Below are 12,598 nucleotides of genomic sequence, written 5' to 3' on the forward strand. Positions count from 1 at the left end.
GTAACATCCTCATTCTCTTCAGAAGAAGAATACTCATCAGAGCTCATGAAGGGCATAAGGAGGTTCAATGGAATCTCTATGGTCTCTAAATGAGCATCAGATTCTTCTGATTCCTCAAAAGGAAACTCCTTGTTGATCACTGGACGTCCCAGGAGGTCTTCCTCACTGGGATTCATGTCCTTCTTCTCTCTTATGGGTTCGGCCATGATGGTCAATTCAATGGCCTTGCACTCTCCTTTTGGATTTTTTTTGTATTGCTTGGGAGAGTACTAGGAGAGATTTTAGTGATCCTTTTACTCAGTTGGCCCACTTGTGCTTCCAAATTTCTAATGGATGACCTTGTTTCATTCATGAAACTCAAAGTGGCCTTAGATAGATCAGAGACTAAATTTGCTAAGCTAGATGGATTCTACTCAGAATTCTCTGTCTGTTGCTGAGTGGATGATGGAAAAGGCTTGCTATTGCTAAATCTGTTTCTTCCACCATTATTAAAGCCTTGTTGAGGCTTTTGTTGATCCTTCCATGAGAGATTTGGGTGATTTCTCTATGAAGGATTATAGGTGTTTCCATATGGTTCACCCATGTAATTCACCTCTGCTATTGCAAGGTTCTAAGGATCATAAGCTTCTTCTTCAGAAGATGCCTCTTGAGTACTATTGGATGCAGCTTGCATTCCATTCAGACTGGGAAATCATATTGACTTGATTAGGGTCAATATTTTATTCTGAGCCAATATGGCATTCAGAGTATCAATTTCAAGAACTCCCTTCTTCTGAGGCGTCCCATTATTCACAGGATTCCTCTCAGAAGTGTACATGAACTGGTTATTAGCAACCATGTCAATGAGTTTTTGAGCTTCTGTAGGCATTTTCTTTAGGTGAATGGATCCACCTGCAGAATTATCCAATGACATCTTAGCTAATTCAGACAGACCATCATAGAATATATCCAGGATGGTCCATTCTGAAAGCATGTCAGAAGGACACTTTTTGGTCAGTTCCTTGTATCTCTCCCAAGCTTCATAGAGGGATTCACCTTCTTTTTGTCTGAAGGTTTGAACATCCACTCTAAGCTTACTCAGCTTTTGAGGAGGAAAGAACTTGGCTAAGAAAGCCTTGACCAGCTTATCCCAAGAATTCAGGCTATCCTTAGGTTGAGAGTCCAACCATATTCTAGCTCTGTCTCTTACAACAAATGGGAAAAGCATAAGCCTGTAGACCTCGGGATCAACCCCATTGGTCTTAACAGTATCACAGATCTGCAAAAATTCAGTCAAGAACTAAAAAGGATCTTCAGATAGAAGTCCATGAAACTTGCAGTTCTGCTGCATCAGAGAAACTAATTGAGGTTTCAGCTCAAAATTGTTTGCTCCAATGGCAGGAATGGAGATGCTTCTTCTATGTAAATTGGAATTAGGTGCAGTAAAGTCACCAAGCATCCTCCTTGCATTATTATTATTTTCGGCTGCCATCTCCTCTTCCTGTTCGAAAATTCCTGTAAGGTTGTCTCTGGATTGTTGTATTTTAGCTTCTCTTAGTTTCCTCTTCAGAGTCCTTTCAGGTTCAGGTTCTGCTTCAACAAGAATGTTCTTGTCCTTGCTCCTGCTCATATGAAAAAGAAGGGAACAGAAAATAATAATAGGGATCCTTTTTACCACAGTATAGAGGTTCCCTTGTGTGAGTAGAAGAAAAGAAGATTAAGAATGAAGAAGAGAAGAATTTGAACTCAGAGGAGAAGAAGGGGTTCGAATTTTGGGTGAGGAGAAGTGTTAGTAGATGAATAAATAAATAGAAGGAGATGAGAGGTGAGAGGATTTTCGAAAATTAATTAAAATAAAAATTAAAATTTAAAGTTAAATTTCGAAAATTAAAGTTTGAAATTAAAATTAAATTAAAATTTAAAATAGTTAGTTAATTAAAAAGAAATTTTGAAAAAGAGGGAAAGGATTTTCGAAAATAAGGGAGAGAGGATTAGTTAGGTAGTTTTTAAAAAGATATGATTGAAACAAAAAGATAAGATTGATTGAAAAAGTTTTGAAATTTATTTTTGAAAAAGATATGATTGAAATTTAAAAAGATATGATTGAAACAACAAGATAAGATTTGAAAATCAATTTTAAAAAGATAAGAAGTTAGAAAAGATTTTAAAATTGAATTTAAAAAAGGTATGATTGAAATTTTAATTTGAAAAAGATTTGAAAAGAAAATTAAAAAGATTTGATTTTGAAAACTAAAGTTGATTACTTGACTAACAAGAAACTAAAAAGATAAGATTCTAGAGTTTAAAGATTGAACCTTTCTTACTAGGCAAGTAACAACTTAATATTTTTGAATCAATCACATTAAATTCGAAAATCATGAACTAAAATTAAGAAAAAGATTTTTGAAAATTAATTTGAAAAATTTTCGAAAATATTAGAAAGAAATTTTGAAAAAGATTTGATTTTTGAAAAGGATTTTGAAAAGATAAGATTTTTAAATTGAAAATTTGATTTGATTCATAAGAAATAATTAAATTTAAAAAACTTTTTTACTAAATCAAATCATATTTTCGAAAATTTTGAGTAAAATAAGGAAAAGATATTTTTTTTATTTTTGAATTTTTAATGAAGAAAGAGAAAAACATGAAAAAAAAACTCATAACATAAAAATTATGAATCAAAACACACAATGCATGCAAGAACACTATGAATGTCAAGATGAACACCAAGAACACTTTGAAGATCAAGATGAACATCAAGACTTATTTTTAAAAATTTTTAAGAAAAGAAAAACATGCAAGACACCAAACTTAGAAATTTTCAATAATTAGACACTAACAAATTAAAAATGCATATGAAAAACAAGAAAAGTCACAAAACAAGAAAATATGAAGATCAAACAAGAAGACTTTCCAAGAACAACTTGAAGATCATAAAGAACACTATGAATGCATGAATTTTTGAAAAATGCATAAATTTTTAGAAAAAATGCAATTGACACCAAACTTAAAAATTGACTCTAGACTCAAACAAGAAACAAAAAATATTTTTGATTTTATGATTTTATTAATTTTTTTGGATTTTTGTTTTTTTTTTTTTTTTGAAAACCTATAGGGAAAAGGAAGCAATGAATTCATGGTCCTCAATCAAGATTCCAGGAATCATACCAGGTTAGTCTAAAGCTTGATGGCCAGCCAAACTTCAGCATACCATTTTGAAACTTTAGAATTCATTCTTAAAAATTTTAAAATAATTTTCGAAAACAAAGGGGAAAAATTTTTTTGAAAGATTTTTGAAAAAAAAATTTTTTTGAAAATAAAACAAAAAGAAAATTACCTAATCTGAGCAACAAGATGAACCGTCAGTTGTCCAAACTCGAACAATCCCCGGCAACGGCGCCAAAAACTTGGTGCACAAAATTGTGATCCCTGGTAATGGCTCCAAAAATTTGGTGCTCTAATCTTAATTTATAATTTGTCACAACTTCGATACAACTAACCAGCAAGTGCACTGGGTCGTCCAAGTAATAAAACCTTACGTGAGTAAGGGTCGATCCCACGGAGATTGTCGACTTGAAGCAGGCTATGGTCACCTTGTAAATCTCAGTCAGGCGGATTCAAATGTATTAAGAGATTATAGTGGACGAAAATTAAATAAAATATAAAATAGGATAGTGGTACTTATGTAATTCATTGGTGAGAATTTCATATAAGCGTATAGAGATGTTTTCGTTCCTCTAATCTCTGCTTTCCTGCTATCTTCATCCAATCAATCCTACTCCTTTCCATGGCAAGCTTTATGTAGGGCATCACCGTTGTCAATGGCTACATCCCATCCTCTCTGTGAAAAAGGTCTAAATGCTCTGTCACGGCACGACTAATCATCTGTCGGTTCTCGATCATACTGGAATAGGATCCATTGATCCTTTTGCGTCTGTCACTATGCCCAACACTCGCGAGTTTGAAGCTCGTCACAGCCATTCCTTCCCAGATCCTACTCGGAATACCACAGACAAGGTTTAGACTTTTCGGATCTCAGGAATGGCCATCCATGGGTTCTAACTTATACCACGAAGACACTAATAACTCGGACTCGGTCCCCTGCATTAGATATCCAAGAGATATCCATTCAATCGAAGGTAGAACGGAAGTGGTTGTCAGGCACGCGTTCATAAGTTGCGAATGATGATGACTGTCACGATCATCACATCCATCATATTGAAGTACGAATGAATATCTTAGAAGCGGAATAAGTTGAATTGAATAGAAAAACAGTAGTACTTTGCATTAATCTTTGAGGAACAGCAGAGCTCCACACCTTAATCTATGGAGTGAAGAAACTCTACCGTTGAAAATACATAAGTGATAATGGAGTTCATTGGTCTCAGCCCCAGAGGGAACCGGAGTAACCAAGACTGTGAATACAATGATAAAAAGTTCTATATATACTAGACTAGCTACTAAGGTTTACAGAAGTAAGTAATTGATGCATAAATCCACTTCCGGGGCCCACTTGGTGTGTGCTTGGGATGAGCTTGAAGTTTACACGTGCAGAGGCTTCTTTTGGAGTTGAACGCCAAGTTGTAACGTGTTTCTGGCGTTCAACTCTGGTTTGTGACGTGTTTCTGGCGTTTAACTCCAGACTGCAGCATAGAACTGGTGTTCAACGCCCTTTTGCGTCATCTAAACTTGGGCAAAGTATGGACTATTATATATTGCTGGAAAGTCCTGGATGTCTACTTTCCAACGCCATTGAGAGCGCACCATTTGGAGTTCTGTAGCTCCAGAAAATCCACTTTGAGTGCAGGGAGGTCAGAATCCAACAGCATCAGCAGTCCTTCTTCGACCTCTGAATCTGATTTTTACTCAAGTCCCTCAATTTCAGCCAGAAAATACCTGAAATCACAGAAAAACACACAAACTCATAATAAAGTCCAGAAATGTGAATTTAACATAAAAACTAATAAAAACATCCCTAAAAGTAACTAGATCCTACTAAAAACATACTAAAAACAATGCCAAAAAGCGTATAAATTATCCGCTCATCATGCACCTATCTATATGAATGCAACTAGATGCAATATGATTCTACCTACTTGGTCAAAAGTGAATCAATCTCCAAGAGAATGTATGAACAATTTAGGCTAAGATCATATGATGATTCATGAATCCTACCAATTCAAATATCAAAATGAAGTTCAAATAGACTTGCAAGAGGAAAGCTCATGAAAGCCGAGAACAAGGAATTGAGCATCGAACCCTCACCGGAAGTGTATCCGCTCTAGTCACTCTAGTGTATAGGGTCGATCACTCAATTCTCTTCTAATCATGCTTTCCATGATTTGTTTTTCTTCTAACAATCAACAATTATTCAATGCATGCATACATTCATCATGAGGACTTATTCATAGGTTGTAATGGGGCTAGGGTGAAGGTAAGGATGCATATGGTCAAGTGAGCTTGAAATTTGTATCTTTGATTAGCCTAAGCTCTCACCTAACACATGTAACAACCTATATAATTCTAATACACAACCTAGCTACCCATGATTCCCACTTTTTTCACATACTCATGCATATTCTTTAATTATCATTCCATATGTATTGATTTTTATTAAACTTTACTTTGGGGCATTTTGTCCCCTTTTATTTCTTTTTCTCTTTTTCTTTTTCTATTATTATTATTATTATTATTATTATTATTATATATATATATATATATATATATATATGTTCTTTTTCTTTTTCTTTATTATTTTTTTCTCAAAACTCAATTGGGCTCAAAACTCACATGCTTATGTTCTTAGCTCAAAAACCATGTTCCAAAATAAATTCTTCAAGCAAGTTTGTCACAAAAAATTTTTTTTCAAATTGGTAGGATGCCCTAAAAATAATTTTTCTCTTGGAAAAGAAATCATCACCCTAACCAAGTAGTCCTAACATAAAAAGAAATGGTGAAATATGTACAAATTCTAACTAACATGCAACCTATCATGCAATGCAACAACTAACTAGCAAAGAAAATCAAGAATTGGTGTTGAAAAAGGAAGTTGTTACCTATGGAGGTCGGTCGGACGACCTCCCCACACTTAGAAATTTGTACCGTCCTCGGTGCATGCAAAGAAGAGCAAGGTGGATGGGTTGCTACAATTGATGAGCTCCTTCAAAAGGTTGTGCGGGTGAACTTGTTTGTTACTCCATTTAATACTTTTCTATTTCTTTTCTTCTTGGTGGTGATACATGCTTGGAAAGACAACAGGGGCATTCTAAGACAAAAGGGCAGAATGGGAATTTCACACTTCCAGAGGGCCCCATCACTAGAGCACGTGCAAAGAAGCTCAAGGAGAGTTTTGGGAACCTGGCAGCGCTTGTGCATATGAAGTTGCATCAAGTTCTAACCAAGGAAGAATGGGCAAGGCCCATTGGGCTAAGTCAGGACAGCAAAAAGCCCAATAATGCTTTCCGAATTCAGTGGGAGGCATAATTTATCTTTAAATTTCGAAATTCTAGGCTTTTGTTTTAGTTTGTTATGTGGTCAAAAGTTTGTTAGAAGACTTATTTTAAATCTGCTATGCTTAGTAGTATTTTAGGTATTTTAAATTTAAATCAAATCTGATCTAATCTAATAAGATCAAATCTGATTTAAATTAGTTATCATATCTTTAGAATTTTAAAATTTAAATCAAATCTGATCTAATCTAATAAGATCAAATCTGATTTAAATTAGTTATCTTATTTTTTAGTTAGTTGCTAGGTGCCTATTTAAACACCTTTGGTGAGACAATTTACATAACTTTGATGAATAAATTTCAGTTGCTTTTAAGCACTTTTTATTGTGTGAGAAGTGAGGTCAATGATTTGCTTCACTTGTTGCATGAGGAAGATTGGAGGATCCAACACTAAAGTGATCCGCGTGGTGATTTCTTTTAGTTTTCGTCCCTCTGATCTAGGTTGTCAAGGACAGGTTCTTTGAAGGTCTAGTAGAGAATCCTTTCTGGTGACCTAGGTTGCTAAGAACAGGTATCTTAGAGGTCTAGTAGGAAAACTTTATCTATCCTTTGTTTTTCCTTTATCTATCTTTTATGTTTCCGCTGTGTCTCTTTATGCCAATAAATTCCTCTTCTTGATGTCATTCTTTTCTTGTCCCCTTCCATTAGGATTTTATTACTTTGAATGTATTAAACCCTTAAACCCCAACTTTATTCCTTATCATTTGGTATCAGTTACAGGTCGTAGGTAAATTCTTATTTATCCACACGTTCCTTGGGTCTTGTTTAATCTCTTTATTTTTCTCTTCAATTTCTGCAAATTTACTTTAGATTAAAAAAAACAAAAAAAATTCTTTCTTAAATTCTATTACTGCAATTTCTGTTTATTCTAGTTAACAAAAAAACAAAAAAAAAAAGCAAAAAAAAAATGAAATTTAAATTTTCCCTTTGTTTTAACTTTTCAAATTTTCCTTGGGTTCCACTTAGGATTCAATTTTGCTAGTTTTTGTCATCCTAGTATCACTCCTTGTTTCTTTTTTCACATACTTTAATTGTCTTCTTGTCAAGTTGAACGTTTCTATCATTCAGATTATCTTAGTTTGGTGTCTCAATTCCTCATCTTCCGAAGTGCAACTTGTTAAGGCAATCCAAGAGTGGAAAAAGGCAAGAGTGGTGAGCTCATCAGAGGGTAAAAGCCACGTATTGAGTGAAACACGAGTGTCCTATTCCGAGTGATACACGTGAGAAGAGTGCTGTAAGGTCTTTTCTTTTACAGGTTCATTGATGTCTAACACTGAAGGGAACCCCGATCCACAACTAACTTTCCGCCTCGACGCACTTTCCAGCATCCTTATAGGAATTCAACAACATCTTGATGACATGGATTCTCGAATTAACTCTTTTTCTCCTAGGCGAAAAGCACAGTCACGAGAATCTATTCATAATGATTCTACGGAGTCTGAGGAGGAGACTTCATCCAGATCTCGACATCATAGACAACCGGCAGATGTTGATAATAACCTTAATACTATCAAGATGCGTATCCCAAAATTTAAAGGCAGAAGTGACCTTGAGGCGTACCTGGAATGGGAACGCAATGTAGAGCTCTTATTTCAGTGTCATAACTACTCTGATGTAAAAAAGGTAAGACTAGCGGCTGTAGAATTCTCATATTATGCCCTTGTCTGGTGGGCCGAGCTGGACAAACAGAGGAAACGGAATGGACAACCACCAATTCTGTCTTGGGAGAAGATGAAGAAGGTCATGCGACAACGGTTTGTCCCTTCTTACTATTACAGGGAGCTACATCAACGGCTCCAACGGTTATACCAAGGTTCTAAGTCTGTAAATGAGTATCATAAGGAGATGGAGATGCTGCTAATCTAAGCAAACATTGAGGAGGAGTCTGAGGCTACTATGGCACGTTTCTTGAGTGGGCTGAACTGAGACATTGCAAATACTGTAGAACATCTCCCATTTGTGACTATGGATGACTTGGTGAACCTAGCTATCAAGGTGGAAAGACAGCAAAAGGCGAAAGGGCTGCGTAATTCTACTTCAAGGTGGGATTCAAGAGGTGCTAATTTCAGGGAGAAGATTGGATCCAAACCTACCGAATCAAAGGAGAAGCCCACAGAGCAGCACAGGAAGACGCACACGCCTAATTCCACTTCTAAACCTCCTGCACGACATCGTGATATTACCTGCTTTATGTGCCGTGGATTAGGCCGTTATGCTTCCGAGTGTCCAAATAAAAGGACCATGGTAATTAAAGCAAATGATATTTTCTCAGAATCTGATAACTCAAATAGGTATGAAGACATGCCACATGCGGATGATGCTACAGATAATGAAGATATAGTTGAGTATGCTGTTAGTGGCAAGACCCTTATTACTAGGCGGATCTTAAATGTACAAGCCAAGGATGATAGTCTAGAACAGCGAGAGAACATCTTTCATACAAAAGTTTTATTGGGAGGTAAGGTTGGACTCATGATCATTGATGCTGGAAGTCATACAAATGTTGCTAGCTCTACTTTGATCACAAAATTGGGGTTGAAATGCACCAAACACCCTAACCCTTACAAACTGGAGTGGCTAAGTGATGTTGGTGAATTGAAGGTTATGAAGCAGGCCTGCATACAGTTCTCTATTGGGAGATATAGTGACGAGGTACTTTGTGACGTGGTTCCCATGCAGGCTTGTCATCTACTCCTAGGCCGTCCATGGCAGTATGATAGGAAGGTGGTCCATGATGGTTTCACAAACCAATACTCCTTCACTTATCTTAGGAAGAAGATTACCCTTGCACCTTTGACACCTAAAGAAGTGTACCTGGAGCAACCTAGCATTCACAAATCTACTAAAGAGTCTTTAGGATGTGAGAAAATTAAAAAACAAGAGGGTAAAGAGAGGGCTTTGAGAGATGAAACGTGTGAGAAAAAGAGTCAGGGTCTGAGTGAAAAAGAGAGTTCTAAACGAGAAGCATCTGTAGAGAGTGAGAGTGCTCACAAAATATGTTTTTATGCAAAAGAGAGGGATCTGAAACATGCTAGTTTAGGGGAAAAAAAGCATTGGTGTTAGTACGATTTAGAGAGTCTTTCTTTTCTACCATTGAAACTAACCATAACCTGCCTAGTGCTTTTATTTCACTCTTGCAGGAATTTGGCGATGTATTTCCGGATGAGATGCTCTCAGGTTTACCTCCATTACGAGGCATTGAACATCAGATTGACTTTGTCCCCGGATCAAGTATTCCTAACCGGCCAGCTTACCGGACCAATCCTGAGGAGACGAAGGAACTACAACGGCAAGTCGAGGACCTTTTGGCTAAGGGTTTTGTAAGAGAAAGCATGAGTCTTTGTGCTGTTCCGGTACTATTGGTGCCCAAGAATGATGGCTCATGGAAGATTTGTGTTGACTGCAGAGCTGTAAATAAGATTACGGTAAAGTATCGCCATCCTACTCCTAGACTTGATGATATGCTTGATGAATTGCATGGTTCTGTTATTTTTACTAAAATAGATTTAAGGAGTGGTTATCATCAAATACGAATGAAACTTTGTGATGAATGGAAAATAGGTTTCAAAACTAAATATGGTTTGTATGAGTGGTTAGTTATGCCATTTGGTTTGACTAATGCACCTAGTACATTCATGAGACTAATGAATCATATGTTGCGAGAGTTTTTAGGTAAATTTGTGGTTGTTTATTTTGATGATATCCTTATCTACAGTAAATGTCTTGATGATCATATTTTGCATGTTCAATCTGTTTTAGAGGTACTTAGAAAGGAAAATTGTATGCTAATCTCCAAAAGTGCTCGTTTTGTCTGAGTAAAGTCGTATTCCTAGTTTTGTGATAAGTTCTGCAGGAATTGAGGTAGATGACGAGAAGGTGAAGGCTATTAGAGAATGGCTCACACCTCAGAATGTCTCTGATGTTAGAATTTTTCATGGTCTTGCGGGTTTTTATCGGAGGTTTGTTAAAGATTTTTCTACTATTGCTGCACCTTTAACTGAAATCATCAAGAAACATGTCAACTTTAAATGGGATCAGGAACAAGAACTTGCCTTTAACACCTTGAAAGAAATATTGTGTTCTGCCTCCATTCTTATTTTACCAGATTTTTCTAAAACTTTTGAAATTGAATGTGATGCTTTCGGAATTGGTATAGGTGTTGTTTTGATGCAGGAAAAGCGAGCAATCGCCTATTTCAGTGAGAAGTTAAATGGGGCCCGTCTCAACTACTCCACTTATGATAAAGAGCTTTATGCCTTGGTACGAGCTTTGGAAGTGTGGCAGCATTATTTTCTATCTAAGGAATTTGTGGTACATACTAACCATGAATCCCTCAAACACTTGAAGGGCCAAGGGAAGCTGAACAAGAGACATGAAAAATGGATAGAATTCCTTGAATCCTTTCCATATGTAATCGCCTATAAGCAAGGTAAAGAGAATGTGGTTGCTGATGCATTATCTAGAAGGTATTCCTTAATCACAACCCTTACTTCTAAACTGCTAGGTTTTGAGTGTATGAAGGAATTGTATGCAACTGATTTTGCTTTTGCCTCTATCTATGCTGCATGTGAACATGGTGCATATAACAAATTCTATAAGCATGATGGCTTTCTTTTTCGGGGTAATAGGATTTGTGTACCTACTTATTCTATTAGGGAATTACTTGTTCTAGAATCACATAGTGGGGGTTTGATGGGTCATTTTGGTGTGCATAAGACTTTGAATGTTTTATCTGAGCATTTTTACTGGCCCCACATGCGTAAAGATGTTGAAAAATTTTGTGCTAAATGCATTGCATGTAAACAAGCTAAATCTAAGTCTTTACTACGTGGTTTGTATACTCCTTTACCTGTTCCTGTGCATCCATGGGTTGATATTTCTATGGATTTTGTTCTTGGTTTCCTAGAACTAGGAGAGGTCGAGATAGCATTTTTGTTGTGGTAGATAGATTTAGTAAAATGGCTCATTTCATTGCTTGCCATAAAACTGATGATGCCACACATATTGCTGGCCTATTCTTTCGAGAAGTTGTACGCTTACATGGTGTTCCCTAAACTATTGTTTCTGATCGTGATGTCAAATTCTTAAGTCACTTTTGGAAAGTTTTGTGGAGCAAGTTGGGAACAAAATTGTTATACTCAACTACTTGTCACCCTCAAACTGAAGTCGTAAATAGGACATTGGGAACCTTATTGCATGCTGTTGTTGGTAAGAATTTGAAAACCTGGGAAGATTGTCTACCTTTTATTGAGTTTGCTTATAACAGGACAATCCATTCTTCCACTGGTTTTTCACCCTTTGAACTTCTCTATGGTTTTAATCCTCTCACTGTCTTGAATTTAATGCCTTTACCTTTGAGTGATCTTATTAGTTTAGATGGAGCTAGCAACGGTGAGAAAGTTAAAGCAATATATGCAAAGGCTCATGACCTAATTGAGAGGAAGAACAAAACCACGGATGAAAGGATTAACAAGAGCCGAAAGCATATAGTCTTCGAACCAGGAGATTGGGTTTGGGTACATTTGAGGAAGGAGAGATTTCCTACTCAGAGGAAGACTAAACTTGATGCTAGAGGGGATGGCCCATTCCAAGTGCTTGAGAAGATCAGTGACAATGCCTACAAGATTGACTTACCAGGTGAGTATCATATCTCTGCTACTTTCAATGTTTCTGATCTCTCTTTTTTTGATATGGACACAGATTCGAGGACGAATCTTTTTGAGGAAGGAAGGAATGATACATGCTCGGAAAGACAATAGGGGCATTCTAAGACAAAAGGGTAGAATGGGAATTTCACACTTCCAGAGGGCCCCATCACTAGAGCACATGCAAAGAAGCTCGAGAAGAGTTTTGGAAACCTGACAGCACTTGTGCATATGGAGTTACATCAAGTTCTAACCAAGGAAGAATGGGCAAGGACCATTAGGCTAAGTCAGGACAGCAAGAAGCCCAATAATGCTTTCCGAATTCAGTGGGAGGCATAATTTATCTTTAAATTTTGAAATTCTAGACTTTTGTTTTAGTTTGTTATGTGGTCAAAAGTTTGTTAGAAGACTTATTTTAAATCTGCTATGCTTAGTAGTATTTTAGGGATTTTAAATTTAAATCAAA

At 36.4% G+C, this 12,598-nt stretch overlaps 1 protein-coding gene and 1 non-coding gene across 2 annotated transcripts; both read left to right on the forward strand.

Annotated features, from left to right (window-relative positions):
- Positions 1 to 967: 967 nt before the first annotated feature.
- LOC112760240 (small nucleolar RNA R71) lies at positions 968 to 1,075 on the forward strand. Its single transcript, XR_003180689.1, has one exon. It is a non-coding gene; the product is annotated as a small nucleolar RNA R71 (small nucleolar RNA).
- Positions 1,076 to 8,452: 7,377 nt separating this feature from the next.
- On the forward strand, positions 8,453 to 12,246 carry LOC140180157 (uncharacterized). Its single transcript, XM_072220578.1, has 6 exons — positions 8,453 to 9,399; positions 9,606 to 10,151; positions 10,309 to 10,399; positions 10,835 to 11,427; positions 11,754 to 12,124; positions 12,188 to 12,246. The coding sequence occupies exons 1-6, from the start codon at positions 8,453 to 8,455 to the stop codon at positions 12,244 to 12,246; spliced, it is 2,607 nt and encodes an 868-aa protein (XP_072076679.1).
- The last annotated feature ends 352 nt before the right edge of the window (positions 12,247 to 12,598 follow it).

Source organism: Arachis hypogaea, chromosome 16 (genome assembly GCF_003086295.3).
Source record: "Arachis hypogaea cultivar Tifrunner chromosome 16, arahy.Tifrunner.gnm2.J5K5, whole genome shotgun sequence".
In the NCBI taxonomy this organism is placed as follows: Eukaryota; Viridiplantae; Streptophyta; class Magnoliopsida; order Fabales; family Fabaceae; genus Arachis; species Arachis hypogaea.